Source organism: Sturnira hondurensis, unplaced genomic scaffold (assembly GCF_014824575.4).
Source record: "Sturnira hondurensis isolate 20B ecotype Veracruz unplaced genomic scaffold, ASM1482457v3 Scaffold0014854, whole genome shotgun sequence".
Taxonomy (NCBI): domain Eukaryota; kingdom Metazoa; phylum Chordata; class Mammalia; order Chiroptera; family Phyllostomidae; genus Sturnira; species Sturnira hondurensis.
The window spans coordinates 9,550,881-9,569,284 of NW_028087485.1; the positions used below are offsets into that span (position 1 = coordinate 9,550,881).

Consider the following 18,404-nt stretch of genomic DNA (forward strand, 5'->3'; position numbering starts at 1 on the left):
GCACCAGCGGTAGGCTCACTCCCAAGCAGAGGAGAGGCGAGCTCTTGGGAAGCGAGGGTTCCATACTGACAGGGCAAGGCCACAGGGAAGAGCCGTGATCCCAGCCTCCAGCCTTCTTCTTTAGCCTATTCTTTTTCTTTTTTCCTTTTTGCACAAGACTTTGCATGGGTGGAGGGAAGGATGATGGTAGGGCCTGGGAGCACACTGACCCACTTGGAATTGAGAAAAAGTGGGGAAAGGGGTTGCTTGGAAAAGGGGAAGGAGGAAGCACAGACGTCGGACCATGGATTACAAGTGCCCCACTTGGCTGCTGTCCAAGAGAGCGCAGTGTCAGGGGACCAGTGCTGCAGTCTTACTGCCCGGACAGCAGGCTGGTCTTGGTCTCGTCTCTGCCAGGAATGTGCTATCTTTGTCCCAAACTCTGGCCTGAATTTGATCCCATGGTGTCAGGGGCACTTTGGGGGCTGCAGTTCTGGGCCATTTGCGGGGAACATCAGGATGAGAGGAATGGAGAAACACTGGGATGGGGGGTGTGGCTTAGCAGGAATAACGGTGGAGGTTTGGTCTCCTTTTTTCCCTCTCCGCCTTCTTCAGGCTTTGCGCTCTTTGTGGACGGTCCTTGGAGGTCCACGTGGAAGAGGAAATTGTTGGGAAATTTTGGGGTGGGGGTTTAGAAACCTTGGGGGTCTCTGTGGAAGGTAGGGGAGAGCTAGAGACCCCCAGGAGGGAACAGGGTGACGTTAGCTAGGACCTTGCTGGAAAACACACCCCTACACACACACCCACGGTCAAACCCATCTGAGGCTGGCCTCTTTCTCTGTGGCGAAGTTGCTGCTGATGCCCTGGGCTGGCACCAGCATCTTTTCAGCAATCTGCCCCGCACACAGATGTCTCTTTCACCACTGTTCCATCTTATGCCCTGGGCAGATTCATCTTCCCAGAATTCCACTTGCTCAGGGTTACTCCTGATCAGCGTCCTCCAGGGCTCCTCATGCCCAAGGAGGAAGCCCAAGCTCTTCCTCCAGTTTCAGATGACTCTCACACAGCCCAGCACTCACTCTCCTGCCCCAGCTCCGAGCCCCCAGAGCCCTGCACCTTCCTGGGGATGAGAGGAAAGAAGGGTCCGCCAGCAGCCGGGGGCTGACACAGCGGGGAGTTGCAGGGGATGAGGTGTAGCTCCAGTTGCACGCCAGGAAGCCAGATCTCAGGCTCTGGGAGTCCAGGGAAAGCTCGACGTGTTCTCCCTGAAGCCAGGCTCAAAGCTGACCGAGTCCAGGGTCTCTGGCCCAGCCCCGTTGGTCGGCTGCTCTAGCATCATGCCCTTCTCCTCCTGGCCAAGCACTCGTGGTGGAACAAAGAGCAAGACCCTTAAAACAGTGAAGGCTGTGCAGGTGCAGGTGAGGGACCCTGACATCCTTTCAGCCTTGACAGCGAGGGCTGGGTGCCCTGGCCAACAGTCCCAAACAGCTCTCCAAAAGCACCAGGAACAGGAAGGTACTGCTGGAGTCTCTTCACCTTGACCCTGTTTATCAAGCACATATTGTAGGGCAAGCACCGTGCTCACCTGTGTTACCTCATTTACTCCACACACCACCATGGGGTGGCTGTTTGTGTGCATCCTTATCATACAAATGAGAAAACTGAGTCCCAGGGAGGTGAAGTGACTCGGCCTGGGTCATGTAGCTAGGAGGGAATAAGCTGCAGTTCTGACCCCACAGTTCAAGCATTCCATCACTAACTGCAGCATTAAAATAGGGGTAAGACAGTGTGAAGAGAGGCATCTGCTTCTCATGGTTCCCCCGCCTCCTGGCATATGGTGAAATGCTTTACATACACATTTTCTCTTTTTAACTTCTCACCAGCCCCCAGGAAGGAGAGAATAAGTCTGGCCCTATCTCACAGATAAACCATCAAGGCTCGGAGAACTTGAATAGGAATAATTGCATCTGGCACTTGGCAGCACCTTCTCACGTGTCTCCTCCTTGGATCTTTCCAACAACCGTGGAGATAGGGCAAGTGTTTCATGGACGAGGCCATGCCTGCCCAGAGAGGCCAAGTCACTTGCCTCAGTTGCCCAGCAAGTCTTTGCAGGCTGGACGGGCACCTTCCTCTCTTGACTCCCATTGAATATTGTTGCTCTGAAGGCTTGGGTCAGCATGGTCGGGGGGCAGAGAATGAGACCCCTGGGATGGCGCTGTCCTACACACCTTTGCCTTCTTCGCTCTGCGTGCGTCTCACTGTGAGTGTTGGGTTGTCATCCCGGGCCCCAGTATGTTGATGTGAAGCATGGCCCAACCAGCCCCTGAGCACAGATGGGCTGCTGGAAGAGCTGGAGGCCCCCTCCCTATGCCAGGCCCACGCACACCAGCTGGACAGCTCCCATGGGGACCCCAGACACTCAGAGCCAGGCCAGGCCTGGCAAAGACACCTCACAGACTCAGCTTCCCTTTGTGGGCTCCCTACTGCCCCTCTGATCTCAGGGCTGTAGCTTCCCAGGCACTTTCTCTGGCATTAGGGACACAGCCTGTTGCCATAACAGGGGTGATGATGAGGACAGTAATGACAATCACAGCCAACATTTATGGGGCACTTAGTCTGTACCAGGCTCTGTGCCAAGCTCTTCGCACGCATTGTCTCATTTATTCCCCTCACCCACCCTATCAGGCAGGTTCTGTCACTGTTCCCATTTTACAGATGAGGAAACTGATTTGAATCCAGATCCGACTACCTGTGCACTATTTATTGTTTACATTTTCCGAAATATTGTGTCAATACCACTGTGAGTTCAGGAAGAGACTTTTGGTAGGAGAATATGGGCAAGTATTTTCTCTTTTAATAGTAGGTTTTGGTGTGCATTGGTGTTACCGTTTGGAGTCTTGTGTGTCCCCCAAATTCCAATATGAAGTCCTAACTCCCAGGACCTCAGAATGGGACCTTATTTGGAAATAGGGCTCTTGCAGCTGCAATTAGTTAACATGAGGTCATAGTCTGGGATAGGGTGGGCCCTGTATCTAATGACCGATGTCCTTATGAGAAAGGAGGTAATTTGGACACAGACAGGCACACAGGGAGAAAGCCATGTGAAGATGAAGACAGTGATAGAGATGGTACTTCTACAAGCCAAGTGACACCAGAGATTGCCAGGAAACCATCAGAAGTTAGGGGAGAGACAGAGAACAGATCCTCCTGCATGGCCCTTGGAAGGAACCACCCCTGCCAGCACCTTGATCTTGGCCTCTTAGCCTCTAGGACTGAGACAAAAAACTTTTGTTGCTTAAGCCACTCAGTTTGTGGTCCTTTGTCCCAGAAGCCCTAACAAGTTAATATAGTGGGGAAATAAACACACACACACACACACGACCTCAGTCAGTGTTGTTGATAGCAAAGCAGATGCCATTTCTGACAGCAGAGCAAATGACCAATCTGTTACCAGACCCAGCTGCATCTGGGTAGGCATCTGGGGCATCTCTTCTGCCATCCCACCCCCACCCCAGAGACTCCACCCACATGCGGTACTGTTCTCCAGGTGAGTTCTGGAAATGACTCTCCTCCCTGTTCCGTCTCTAGTGCTTTAGGACGCTCTCATTCCGCCTGTGGGTATCTGTTCTTACCCGGCTCTGATGCCAACCATGTAGTCATCTGCAAATCACTGGAATAAAGTGTCAAGAGCCTCCACCCTGGGTCCCATCACCTCTGACACATGGTGGCATTTCGTGGAACTCATGAACAAGTCCATTCACTCCAACCTGGCTGCGTCATCTAGCAGTCCCGAGCCTCCAACTGCCAAGCCGTTGTAGTCGCCATTCCTCCCTCTGGAAAGCCATCTTCCCTTTTCTACGGCTATCCTTTATTCAAGGCCAAGCTCTTCTGTGTCCTCGTCTCAGAAGTGTGCCTTGCTCACTCTGGCCACACTGACTTGTCTTTCCCTGAACTCTTGTGGCATGCTTTTCGTGCCTCTCCGCAGGCTGACACCTACCGGTGCTTGGGAAACCCCTGTGCCCGGTTCTCCCAGCTCCCAGTCAGACCACACACAGACCGTGACTGACACTCTCTGAGTCACACCAGTGCTGTGCATGGGACGTCACGGGTAATGACTTAACTGGAGAGGGATTTGCAGTAATGAGGCTTGCATGCTTTCTAGAAAATGGTCAAGGAAGACCTCTTTGACTTGTTAAGGACTTCCGGAAGTTGGGTTGGCCTCCGCCTCAAAGCTGGGTGTGCCCCCCAGCACGCTGTGTCTGGGCTTCAGCAAGGTGCAGGCCCATGCCCCAGCAACCCAGGGCATCCCACGCGTGCAGCTCCTGGCTGGGTGGACAGGTCCTCTCTGCCTCCTGTCTCTCTCCCTGGCTTCTGGGAGCAGCCTACAGTGGGACACCTGGAGTGTGAACTCTGTGCCCCGAAGGCTGTAGTGGTTTTGCCAAGAAAGTCTGCTCCCTCCTGTGCACCCATCCTCAAACTCCCCTTGGTTTTGGAACTCTCTGAGTGACTGCCATGTTGCCTCATGCCTACGCCTCCCCTTTCTGTTTATGGAACACACTGCAGCAGCGTCTTGGGGTTCTCATATCCTCCCTGCGAGTGGCATCCTCTTCCCCGATTGTGTGGACAAGGATGAGTGCCTTGCAAAGGGTCATTGAGTCAGCTGGCGCAGTTTGGAGCCCAGGCTTCAGAGTTGATGAAAGGCTCTGTGTCATACTCTTCCCATGGCTGCTGCTGGGGTGACAGGAATGTCAGCGATGCCTTCTCGTCCACGGCCATGCTCAGCGGCATCTCCACACTCTGCAGCTTTAGGATCTTACTCCCTCCCCTCACCCTGTTCTCGCTTTATTATGGTAAAATATACATAAAATAAAACTTAATGGTTTTTAAAAAATATATTTTATTGATTATGTCATTACAGTTGTCCCATTTCCCCTCCTTCATTCCTCTCCACCCTGCACACCCCTCCCCCACCATTCCCCCCCTTTAGTTCATGTCCATGTGTCATAAGTTCTTTCGCTTCTACATTTCCCATACTATTCTTGCTCTTCCCCAACTATTTTCTCCCTACCATCTATGCTATTCTCTGTACCTTCTCCCCCTTCTCCCCCTCCCACTCCCCTGTTGCTAACCCGCCATGTGATCTCCATTTCTGTGGTTCTGCTCCTGATCTAGCTGTCCTCTTAGTTTGCTTTTTTTTAGGTGTCGTTATTAATAACTGTGAGTTTGTTGTCCTTTCCCTGTTCATCTTTTTTTAATCTTCTTTTTCTTAGATAAGTCCCTAGCATTTTATATAATAAGTCTTAGATAAGTCTCTAACATTTCATATAATAAGGGCTTGATGATGACGAACTCCTTGAACTTGACCTTATCTGAGAAGCACTTTATCTGCCCTTCCATTATAAATGAAAGCTTTGCTGGATAGAGCAATCTTGGATGTAAGTTTTTGGATTTCATGAGTTGGAATACTTCTTTCCAGCCCCTTCTTGCCTGTAAAGTATCTTTTGAGAAATCAGCTGACAGTCTGATGGGAACTCCTTTGTAGAAAACTGCCTCCTATCTCTTGCTGCTTCTAGGATTCTCTCCTTCATTTTAATCTTGGCTAATGTAATTATGATGTGCCTTGGTGTGTTTGTTCCTTCTTGGGTCCAACTTCTTTGGGACTTTCTGAGCTTCCTGGATTTCCTGGAAGTCTATTTCCTTTGCCAGATTGGGGAAGTTCTCCTTTATTATTTGTTCAAATAAGTTTTCCACTTGTTACTGTTCCTCTTCCCTTTCTGGTACCCCTATAATTCGGATGTTGGAATGTTTAAAGATGTCCTGGAGGTTCCTAAGCCTCTCCTCATTTTGTTGAATTCTTGTTTCTTCATTCTTTTCTGTTTGGTCATTTCTTTCTTCCTTCTGGTCCACTCCATTGATTTTAGTCCCAGATTTGTTTCCATCACTATTGGTTCCCTGTGCATTTTACTTCATTTTACTTAGTGTAGCCTTCATTTTTTCATCTAATTTGTGACTAAAATCAACCAGTTCTGTGAGCATCCTGATCACCAGTGTTTTGAACTATGCATCCAATAGGTTGGCTATCTCTTGGTCACTCAGAAGTATTGGCTCTGGGGCTTTGAGCTGTTCTTCTGCTTGAGCCATAATATTTCGGTCAGGTCACGCTGTTACATATGAGGGGCAAAACTTTAGGTGTTCACCAGGGCGGGGCGACCCAGTCTCTGGGTTGTGAGGCTGTATGTGGGGGTGGGGTCAGAGAGGGAGCAATGGCATTTGTTCTGCTCACTCTCGGATTTTGGTCCCCTCTGCTGCTTCCCACAAGCAAATTGGGCCCTTCTGGTGCTGGTTTCCTGATGGTTGGGCTTGTGTATGTTCTAGAACCCTGTGGGTCTGGGACCCTCTCCCGGCACCTTAATCCCTGAAAGTTTCTCTAATTGGTACTTTTAGGCTTTAATTCCTGTCTCTGGGGCCCTGGGTGGCGCGTTCTGTCTCACTGCTTGCTCCTTCACCTGGTTTATCTGCGCGTGAATGTGTGACCGCAGTCAGCCAGCCTCCCCGCCCCCTCACTGGGTCCGCCCGTTGCCACCCCACACCTGGGATCTGCCAACCGCCGCCTGCGCGCCTGGGTCGGTCCAGCCACTTTTTTCTGCTTCAACACCACTCCGCCAGCCGCTGACTCTGCCCCTCTTACCTGTCTGGATGAATGGTTTATTGTTGTCAGACTTTGGTACAGTTCAATTTTCTGTCTGTTTTGGTTGTATTTTTGTTTCCAAATCTTTGTTGTCCTTAAACTTGGTTGTGCAAGGAGGCAGTGTTTCCACCTATGCCTTCATCTTGGCTGGAAGTCCCTTAATGGTTTAATAATTGTGGTAAAATGTGCATAACATAGAATTTACAATTTTAACCTTTTTAACAATTTTAACCTTTTTAAAAAAGCGTACAGTTCGATGACATTGAGTACATTCAGACTGGTGTGCAGCCATCACCACCATCCTTTCTGGAACTTGTTCATGTTAGTTTCTCCTTTAAGTTTAGTGTCTTAGACCGTCCAGGGGTCATTTCTTTTAAATAAGGGGTAAGCACCCTTTAGGTCCAAAGGTACGCATCTCTTGAGGGTTCTCTTTGATTTTGTATGTAACTTTATATTGGCAGTGAATACTGATGGTTTTATTTTTTCCTTTTCAGTCAATCTGTCTGCCTCTCCTTTCTTCTTCTTGTGTTAATATCTTAGCCAGGATCGTTCATACCATAAAGGATGGAAGTAGTGATACTGGGTAGCATCCTTGTTTTGTTTTTTCACTGAGGATTGTTCTGGGTAGATAAACATTTTCAGAATAAGAAAGTTTATTCCTATCCTTGTTTGTTAAATTTTTAAAAATCATAGGTGGATATTTTATCAAATACTTTATCCATAGTGTGAGACTGATTATATAGTCTTTTTTTAAAAAAATATTTTATTTATTGATTTTTAGAGAGAGGGGAAGGGAGGGAGAAAGAGAGGGAGAGAAACATCAATGTGTGGTTGCTTCTCACGTGCTACCCCCCCTCTGGGGACCTGGCCTGCCACCCAGGCATGTGCCCTGACTGGGATTTGAACCCAAGACCTTAGTTCACAGCCCATCATCAGTCCACTGAGCTACACCAGCTAGGACTTGATCATGTAGTTTTTATCCTTTATTTGTTAATATGGTAGATTATATCAATTAGTCTTCTAATGATGTGCCATTCTTACACTGTGAGTGAACTTTAATAGAAGTGGCACCCTAATGGTGGAATTTCTGACTTCTTTGTTTCACTGAATTTGTTCATTCAGACTATGGTGGTCAAGGGGCTGGATTGCCTGAGTCTGAATTCCAGTTCCACACCTTGCTAGTTTGGCAAGCTGTTTAATCTCTCTGTGTTTGGATTTCTTGTTCTGAAAAATAGTGTAATAATAGTATTTGCCTGAGAGAGTTGATATGAGAATTAAAAATGAGATGAGCACAGGACCCAACCCAAAATTCTCAGTAAGTGTTATTTTTACCACCAAACATGTATGGAGCACCTGTTTTGCACGAGGACCTGTGCAAGGTGCTCCTCGTTCGGGGAACTACGGGACCCCAGTAGTCACCTCCTATCCTAACATAACCATTCCCAGCACCCGCTTTAACTCTCAAAAGCTTCCCAGTCTGGATGATAAATTGCGTGTTCACCAACTGATAGATGAAAAGATCTACATATTGTGGATGTGGAGGACTTGGCTGGACTTGGCAGGTAACTGAGCTTCCCTAATGTGAAGCGAAGCTGTGGCTGGGGTCGGGGTAGGGGGCCCTCAGGACCTCACGGTGTCACGGCCTGTCCCCATCTTCTTGTTCACGTTTTGTCCAACCAGAAGTCTTCTGTCATCATTATCTTTGGTCCTCTAAAGGTAAGTATGTCTTTTTTTTCCTGTGGCTGCTTTTCAGATTTTTCTCTATATTACTGATTTTGAGTCATGTACTTATAATATGCTTTGGTGTAGTTTTCTTTAGGTTTCTTGTCTTTGGAGTGGGTTGAGTTTCTTGAGTCTGTGAGTCCGAAGAAGAAATCACAAAGGAAATTTTAAAATATTTTGAACTGAATGAAAAAATACATTGAAACACATGAAAATTTGTGGGTGCCTGCTAAAACACTGATAAGAGAGAACTTCTATACCTCTCTATGCCTACATTTTGAAAAGATGGTTTAAAATTAACAATCTAAATTTCCACTTTAAGAAAAAACTTAAAACCAAGCCTAAAATAAGTAGAAATAAAGAAATCATAAATATGAGAACAGAATAATAAAATAAACAGCAGAAAACCATAAAGAAAACAAACGAAAAACAAAACAGGCTATTTGAAAAGATTAATAAAATCGATAAACTCCTACCAAGAATAACCAAAGAGAGAAGGTGAGAAAACACAAATTACCCATATCAGGAAGGAAAGAGAAGCTATTACTTCAGGTTAAGCAATAATAAGGGAATGTTAGTAACAATTTTCTGCCCATAAATTCACTAAGTTAGATGAAATGGACAAATTTCTTGAAAAACTCAGCTTGCCAAAGTTGACTCAAAGAGAAATAGAAAAATATTAAATGCCTTTATATCTATTAAAGAAATTGACTTTATAATCAAATACCCCCCTGCAAAGAAAGCTCCAAACCCAGATAATTTTACCAGTGAATTCTATCCAACTTCCAAGGGTGAAATCATACCTTTTAGGCGCAAACTCTTAGGAGGAAAGAATGTTTCCCAGCTCGTATGAAACCAGCATCATCTTGGTATCAAAACCTGATAAAGACGTTATAAGAAAAGAAAATTCAAAATAACATCCATAACGGACATAGATGCAAAATTCCTCACAATGGGGTTAGCAAACCAAGCCCAGCAAGTCTATAGAAAGGATCATCCATCCTGACGGAGTCATTTATAGTCGGCTGATTCTCTACAAGGGTGCCTGCCGGTGCCTTTCAAGGGGAAAGGGGCTTCCCGTGGGCAGTGAAGGAACTTGCCCCAAAACAATCATAACAGACTGCGAAGTACTGAAATGGGGAATTCAGACCAGGAGAGCTCTTTGAATTCAGAGTGAGGTGCTATGTATGACCTTAGCCTGGGTGGTCAGAGGCTATCCAGAGGAGAGGTCGCTCGATAGGGCCACCAAAGAAGGAAGGGGGGCACATTTCAGGCCACAAAGGGATGAGAACGTTAAGAAAAGTCACACACATCACCGTGGTCCCTCTCTGTCGCTGTGGTTCTCCCTGATGTGTCCCCGGTACCCCCCACAGGGACTGGTAAGCCCGTACAGTCGGTAAAATGGACAAACCAAGGCAGAGGCTTCCCTTGGTCTTGTATGGTCCCCAGGGAGACTGGGTGGTCTTGCCTCTTTGTAAGGGGACTTTCTGGGTCAGGGTACTACCAGATTCTTGTAGTAAATGTTCCATTTGTTCCTGGGCAGAGAAAAAGTGGATTAAGGTTTGAGGATCAGAGCCCCAAAGCTGGAGTTGCTGGGACCTCCACCCCCTTGGAAGGGCGAGGAGTTGGCCTCTCGGGTTACAGATGTGCCCCAGCTGGACATGGGGCCCACACTTCTCTCTCCCCGATGTTTGTTGCTGTTCAGCCTCAGAAGAACTGCTGAATCAGCCTTCCCTGGCCAGGTCTGGCTCTCAGGAGCCAGGCTGTCCTGTATCTCTCACACTATCCACCCCTTAGGTAAACAGCCGGGCATCCTCCACACACTGCGAGGTTCTGATGTGGTTGCAAAGGGCTCCATTAGCCAAACGCCTCTCTCTCTAAGAAGGACCCTGGCAATGGGCCCTGCTTTTTTTTCTTCTAGCCTGAGTCAGGCCTCTGCTGGAGTGACAGGAGAATCCACTTCCTGCCCGAAAAGGTGGCCGCAGCAGAAGTCTGTGCTGGGCGGAGCCTTCCTTCCTCCCCGGCCCACGCACCAGGCTTCCTCCTCCCGGAAGGCCTGCGCAGGCCTCTTCAGGAGACGCCCCCTTAGCCTTTCACTGAGCGCTTTATCTCTCGGACCCAGCCCTGAACCTTGAGCACCGACCCGGTTACAGGGCCACTCTGCAGCCTGCCTGGCCCCCTGGGTGGGGTGACATTGGGATTGTATATCAAACATGGCCCCAGATGTTTATTTTTTATTCCACCGCCCGCCTCTCTGCCATAGACGCTGAACAGTGCAGTTTGCAAGCCCCCCACGCTGAGTAAACTCAGCTGGGCTGCCTTTATTTGGTTTGCTCTGGAGTCTGAACAAGGGGATTTGCTTTCTTTGAAAGATGACCTGGGGGCGAAGAGAATCCCTCTGGCAGCTGGGTAGTGGCGAGCCTTGAGGATGACAGAGAGGACAGACACCGAGGCCCTGCAGGCTCCGCGGTGGTGCTGCGGTCAGTGACAGGTTTGGCCAGGCCCCGCACCTGAGAGCTAGGGCTGGAGGAGAGCAGGTGGGCTGGGCACTTATGGCTCTGGACAGGACCTGCTGATGCAGTACCCTCGGCAGGCGGCTTGTCTCGGCCCCAGGAAGGCCCGGTTTAAGCCAGAGGTGGGGGAAGAGGAGAATCTGCTACAGAAGAAGGAGAAGCCAGCTGCACAGCATCCTCCAAGGGGCCGTTTGAGGGCAAATCCACAGGGCTGGCGGCGGATGACCCCGGCCTTCCAGGAGGCCCTGGAACCCACTGATGAACTCGGACTGCTCTTTAGCGGGAAGGGCCCAGGGACTGCGACTGTTACTCTGCCACTCTGGCTTTACCTCCTCCAGGAAGCCTTCCCTGACCTCCTCCTTCAGCTTGCATGTTCTCATCATTCCCTGGCAGTCCTGATCTTGCTTGCCTGTTTCTCCAGGAGAAAAGTTCACGATCTTCCAGATGGGGCCCAGGAAACGGCATCTTTAATGGACACCCACACCCCTCAGGTGACTCAGGTGTGGGCAGACTTCCAACTGCACTTTGAGGGTCGTCTTGCTGCCGAGCAGCCTGTCCAAATAGAAGTAGAATAATAGAAGCCACATAGGTAGTTCAAAATTTTCTAGTAGCCACTTCGAAAATGTAAAAGAAAACAGGTGAAACCATTTCTAAAGTGTTTTTTTTAGTACAACCTGACAGACCCAAAATATCATCTATCATTTCAACATGCAATCAAGATGCAGATTGCTAATGAGGTATTTCACATCGCTTTTGTTTTGTTTTCCTGTCTTTGAAACCTGGTCCACAGGCCGGCAGTTTTAGCACGACCTGTGAGCTTGGTCAACCTGCAGGACCCGAGCTCCTGCCGGCGCTGCTGAATCGGACCCTGCATTTTAATGTGTGGGCAGAGGCTTCATGTGTGTGTCGAGGGCTGGGAATCACTCTGCGTTAGATCTGGACTGTGAGCCTTTTGTGTGAGGACTGGGCTTTCGTTATTCGTGGCACCTGCACAGGGTGCAGCACCTTCGAGGTACACAGCACGTGCTTTTGGAGGAAAGGAATGAATGCCTGAATCCTGCCTGCCCTGCCTCTGCATTTCCTGTGCACTCTGAATGAGAATCTTGGAATTCTAGGTCTGAAAAAGAATTTAGGAGTCGGAGAACAATTGTGTGTCAGAGCTGATCAGGAATTTCAAGTTTCTGTAGCCTGATGCCCTCAAGCCCTGACTTGGGTGAGCCCCAACTTGGGTGAGCCCCCCGGTTTGTTAGGTACAGCTGGCCCCCTTCTTTCAGGAGAAAAGTGGTTTGAGCAGGCAGACCACACCGGGGCGCGTTGCTGGGCCTGCCTTTCTCTGCAGCTGTCTCCATTCTCTTCCTCGAGAATTTGGTGGGGCCACTGCTCAGAGGCCCAGGGCTGGCGACACGCAGCAGTCGTCCATCTGTTTCTCCGTCTTCTTCCAGAAAAGATTTAAGGCACCTGGAAACATGCATAGATTTCAACAAATTGAAACAAAAATAGAAAAAGTAGTAAAGAGGGGTGCATGGATGCAGGGACTAGGGTCTTCATTATAGTTTCACACATAGCCTTGAAAAGTCGGAAACGACCTAAATGTCCAACAGCAGGAACGGAGCTAAATAAACCGCGGCCCATCCAAACACTGAATTCTGTGTCGCACTTGAGAATGCCGACGTGGAAGTGTGTTCAGTGACGTGAGCATGTGCTGCTAACACAGTGTAAGGACCTCGCCCAGCTCATTGTATCTGTGCGCGTGGATGAATGTCTGGAAGGGGTGTGTATCCCAAAATATTAATGTGGCTTTTGCAGGAGGAAGGGTTATGAGGGATTCTTACGCTCTTTTAGACTAGCTGCTTCCTCTGTAATTTCTAGTTTTTCCTCTCAATGAACATGAGTTTTTATGTGACACAGAAATAAAGTTTGCAAAACAGAAAATGAGTGAGGAAAATCGGAAAAAGAGAAAATCAGAGTCCTACTCTATGTAGAATTTGAAAACATACTGATTTCTCTTAAAGTCCTAACCACAGGTTTATAGCGTTACGGCACAGTGGCCCTGTTTACATGTAGCAGGCAATTATTAAGCGTTTGCGAGGTGGACTCACACGGTGGGGTTTGAAAATTCATGAGCCAGCTTTTCATAAGTTGCGGTCTGCGTTCGGGGAAGTGAAAATTCATAACGGTGCAGTCTCTGTTTTGTTTTGAATGGACTCTGAGAATGACCTGCCCTCTGCATGTGGGCTCTAAACAGCCTGCGTGTTGGATAAAGACTGTGCAAGAGAGAGTCCTAACGTTGGGTGTGAGAGCTGGGTGGGTGGGTGGGTGGATGGGTGGTGGATAGGAATAGTGTGCACACACACACACACACACACACACACGGGAGATCTCGCACAAGACCACTTTTACCACCTCCAGTGCTAGCTGGCACTTTGACCCCAGCCGCCGATCTGGCGGGTCCTGCCTCTTGGTTCTCATTGTCTGTCCTTCTGTCCCTCACTCGCTCTGCCCCAGCCATGCTGGCCTTTTCAGGCTCTCCGCCCTTCCTGTTTCCCCAGCCTAGAAATACTGCCCTTCCTGGTCCCCTTCCAGTGTGGCTTGCCGCTGCACTTTCTGTGGGTCTCCACTGAATGGCCACCTGACGGGCCTTCCTCACCACCCCGTGTAAAGTGACAACCAGGTTCTAGTTCAACGCCTTATCCTGATTCATTTGTCTTCGTGGCACTTACTCCCCCAGCCCCACCGAAGTACGTACGTACTTGTTTATTCTTTGCCTCCCTCCGTTAGAATGAGGACTCTCTGAGGGCAGAGGCTTCTTTTTCTTTACTGCCCTTTTCTCAGTGCCCAGTGCACCAAGTAGATGCTCAGAAAATACAACATTTGAAGGAAGAAATGGACTTCAGCTGTCACGTGACTAGTCTTCCTCATTTTACCAATGAGGCGCCTGAGGGTCAACTGAGAGAGCCCTGGGCTCTGCCCAGCGTCACACAGCTGGGTCCACAGGGCTCGCCCTGCCCTCTGCACTCTGCTTCTGCTCTGCCTGTGCCTCAGAAGGGACATGAACGACACGCCAGGGGCCACAGCCTTGGCCATCCTGTCTCCGGTGTGTTTTTCCAGTTTATACAGAATTTCAGCCCAGAATAGCAGAAGGAAAAAAAAGTCGTTCCTCCAGAACTCTGGAAACTCTTCCAGTGGGTCTGTCCCTGGAAAAACAGCCGGGATCTCAGGGTGGGAAGGTAGGAAATGAAGGAGGGGTTCTTCCAGCCTTGGGGGCAAAGGGCTGGATTTGGTTTTGCAATTAAGATAGCGTCCGGGCCTGTTCCCACAGAATGGGCTCTGGAAGGTGGGTTTATCTGAAGTAGCAGGCAGGCTCTTCCTCCATCCGGGCCCTGGAATGACAGGTGGCTTCAAGGCTCATGGAGCATATGATGTGAAGAACCTGGGCCCAGAGAAGCTTCTGGAAAGACCGCTTGCAGCCTGGAGTGAAAGCCTGCTCAGCGGCATCTCCAGACCGCCCCGGCCGGTCCCCATCCTTCCTTGAGATCACCCGGGTGCCCCCTTTGATGCACAGAGCGCTCTGGCCTCCTGCTCATGCCCCATGTGGTTTGGTAATCGTCTGTGAAATGAGGGCTCTGAGGCGTCACTCACCCGTGTGAGGACAGCGAGGCCCTGGAGCAGTGGAGTGGAGTGGAGCGGGGAAGGGATGCTGAGGACTGGTCCAGGCTTCTGAATCCTGTCCCTCTGTTCGGTGTTTCAGATGCAGCTTTTGGATAAGTTTCCCATCGAAGGTGGACAGAAGGACCCCAAGCAGAGAATCATCCCCTTCCTCCCAGGTAAGCTTTTCGATTACCCCTGCTGGGATAAGGGGCGACCTGGGGAGGGGCATTCCTTAGGCCAAGAAGAGCCTCCTCCTAAGCCAGAAATTCTGGGCAGGGTAGGCCTAGGAATCTTCATGTTAACAGTTTCCCAGGGGATTGGAAGTCCCTGATTGTGAAGGCTGCTGTCCTCACAGGGTCCTCTCCCACCACCCCAGGGCCATCTGTGGCCCTGGGCCATGTAACTGCTGAGGAGTTTCTCAAATTCTTGGACTTCGGGTCCTTTTTACAAAAAGCACAGAGACCAAGTTCTCTGAAAGGATAAGCACCTGCTGGCCACACCCTCTCCCACTACACTCACTGAGAACTTGAATGCAGCACACACTTCCTGGCTGGTCCCCACCAGTCCTCCCTACACCATTGCCCAGGCGAGGGCTCGTGCCCTCCCTGCCTGCCTTTGTGCTCCGTTGAGGGACTTCTCACACTCAGGTTTATAATGACCTTAGATGTTGCTCCGGTTGAGTTCAGATGCTCTGCCCACCAGGGGCGCAGAGCCCAGCTGGGGTGCTGTGGACACAAGTCTCCCAGAGCCAACAGGAAGCCAGTGGGTGCCCTGGTGCTGGGGTGGACCTGGCTTTGAGCATGAAGGCTGCCTGCTTCCTGCAGAAGAAGGGGCCAGCGCCACAGGGAAAGAGGACCTCATTGTCATCTAGCCCCTGGGTGTTGATAAAGGGCTCAGCCCAGGAATGAGTACCTGGGGTGGGGATGGGGGTGGCCTGGTGAGTCAGGGGACATCTGGACTTATTTCTGCTCTCTCAGGAATCCTCGGGCCATGGGGAGAGACAAGACCTAGTAAAGACTAGGCCGTACTCCCTAGGTAGAGAACCAACCGGTTAAGATAGGATGTGACCCTCTGCGCTGCAAAATCCCATCTGTGATGGGGAAGGAGCTCACAGGGAGCCGAGGAAGGCAGCCAAGGCCTCCTGAAAGAGGGGATCCTGGAGCCGACCTGGAAGCCTGGGCGCAGGTGGAGGGCGGGGTGAAGTGTGAGGGTTCCATCCTGCTGCTGCCATGGTCCCGTGTCTCGGGTGTCAGGTTGCCAGGCTTCACCCCCCGACCCGGGGCTCTGTTGGGTTTCAAATGTTCTCTGTGCCTCAGTGTCCTCATCTGGAGAGTAGGGATGGCAATGCCTACTTCATGGGGCTGCTGTAGGGATAAAATGAACGTTCGGGTGCCTGGACCTATGGCAGGCCTCTAGTGGGACCTAAATACACTTTAGTTAACCTTCATCACAAGCAGCTCCTGACACGTGCCGAGCACGGGACACAGCACAGCTGCACATGTAACTCATTTGATGGGGTTATGTCCCCATTTTACTGGCTAGGAAACTGAGGCCAAGGGAGGCTAACAGACTCCCACAAGCCACACAGCTAGGAAGTGTAGCCAACACCAGAACTCTTATCTCTGACTCGGAGCTAGGGATCCCTCCATACCCGCTGCCCCCCGAGAGGATAACTCAACGGTTGCCATGGGGCTGGGGCCCTCCTTTACGGGAACTCTTCCGGCGTCATGGTGAGGATGAAAAGAATTCACATAAAGCACTTTGCATGGTGCCTGTCCCATAGCAAATGCTCAATAAAGGACAGCTGTCCCTAAACAAAGGCACCTGCCCCATGCCACCCCCAGCTCCCAGGAAGGGGAAAGCCTCGGACCCCTTCCAGCCTTCATATACCTTCGACCTGGGTGTAGTGGGTGGCACTGTCTAGAGCAGCGAACTGCACCAGGTGTGCCGCAAGAGTTTTTAAAACATCCACACCTGACTGTTGAGTCCAGGGCGCTGACATCTTTTTCCTGAGACTGTCAAATAAAAAATGACAGCAGTCAGCACAACAGTAGCTGCCTGGTGTGAATGAATCACGATTATACCTATGTTTTCTGTCAGATCAGTAAAAGATACATGTTCCATTGTGCCGCAGAACTGTAGGCACCAGTTTACATGTGTCATGAGATACAAAAGGTTGGACATTGGACGTTGCTGGTCTAGAGGAATGAGGTTGACTGGCCCCCCAACTCCCGTCTCATCGAAGGAAGTCCTGCTGCTTCCTCCCCTGCTGCCTTCAGTGGGGCTTGTTCCCTGCTGCTCTCTCGCTCCCCACCGCATTGCTGGCCATTCGGAGTCCCATGGGAGGGCTTCCAGGCCCTCTTGCTTGTGCCCTCCTCGCCCCACTAGAAACTACCTTAGCCCTTTCTTACTCTACTTAGCTTGGGCAGGGCAGAAAAAGATGGAGGAAAAACAACCTAACATAATGAGAATCATGCTAGGGAGAGCCAAGTAGGCATGAGGGGTCCCAGCCCACCCCTACAGCACCAAGTCAAAGGGGTCCCCCAGGAGAGGGCATCGGAGAAGGGCAATGATCAGTGTTGCTTGTGTAAAAGCAGAGCTTGAGACAAGGATTCTTATGCAAATGGCTTTTGAGGGCTGCTCTCAGTGTGGGGAGGAGGGCAGGGCAGGGGAGGGGAGGGCGCTGAGGGCAGATGGCACCACAGAGTTGTCCCATCTTAGGGGACAACTTCTATACCTGCCATGTCACTCATCCATTGGCTGTGGGCTGCCCCCTTCCCCAGAGGGTGTGGTGTGTGGCCAGGTAGCTCCTGAGGACTTGAGGGTTGAGGGGGAGCCTTTGGAGGAGGGGCAGCTGAGAGCCCTTAGCAGCCAATACCCACAGCAGTGAGGGGTGGACCGTGAGCTGGTAAGGGGCTGAGAGCAGTGCCCCTGCAGATCTTCTCTGTGATGTAACACCAGCTTGAGCCCCTGTTTCCACCTCCCTGCCTTTGGGGAGGGTGGCTGCCATCACCTGCCGATTCTCCCAGCCTCCGTCTCTGCATCCGTGACTCAGCAGAACCTTGGAGAGTTCAGACACCCCAACTACTGCGTCCCTCTGCACTCTTACAGCCCTGGGGAGGGTTTGCAGGGACCGCTCCGCCAGCCCTTTGCCTCGTCTGGAACTTTGCAGTGAGAAAGACTCAAGGGGAGGAAGCAGAGAGAACCTGTTCATTCTCTCCACGGGAGTCCCAGTCTTGGCTTCAGAGATGCTGGGACATGGTGTGCATTTCCGCTGCCCTGATCTGGGGTCTGGTCTGGGGGATCTGTTTGGAGCGTTAGGCTAGCTGCTTTGCTTTGGCCCACGTGGCTGTAGGTTCATGGTTGGGGACTCTAGAAGTTTCACTGGCTGGTGGAAGTGACAGAAAGCAGAGAAACTGAGAGAAGAAAGGGAATCCAGGCTCACATGGTTATGTGCTTGCTCATCTGCCAGTCAAATCCTGGCACAAAATTCTGCACATGAGTCGTAAATCTTAGGATCTAGGACACAGGCTTTGTCTGGGTGGTGTATGGCCTGAGTTCAGGGTCAGCCTGTGGGTTTGAGGATGTGTCAGCTTATGGGCTGGGAGGATCTCCTGTGGCAAAAGACAGGCTCCATCCCAGGAGACCCTCAATCCAGGCACACCCATTGGCTCTTGGGGGATAGATGTCTGTTCTGCAGTACTGCTGGAGTCGGGATTAGCGTGCTGGTGGCTGTGAGCAGGGCCAACAGGGTGGCAGTGGGGGGCACAGTACATATCCACCAAATCTATATAAAGGTTTATCAGGGATCTGCCCTTAGTGAGGGTGTCCCCGGTTGTTGTCACCAGGGCTGG

General features: G+C 50.5%; 1 protein-coding gene across 5 annotated transcripts in view; it reads left to right on the forward strand.

The window, feature by feature from the left end:
- Positions 1 to 18,404, forward strand: part of SH3PXD2A (SH3 and PX domains 2A) — a 225,695-nt gene that overhangs the window by 66,678 nt on the left and 140,613 nt on the right. For 4 of the 5 annotated variants that reach the window (XM_037064009.1, XM_037064010.1, XM_037064012.1 and 1 more), the window contains one exon: positions 14,651 to 14,726. In XM_037064009.1, the coding sequence (XP_036919904.1) occupies positions 14,651 to 14,726 (76 nt within the window). Of the gene's footprint in view, positions 1 to 13,891; positions 14,130 to 14,650; positions 14,727 to 18,404 lie in introns of those variants that run through there. The other variant, XM_037064013.1, reaches the window with a different exon arrangement.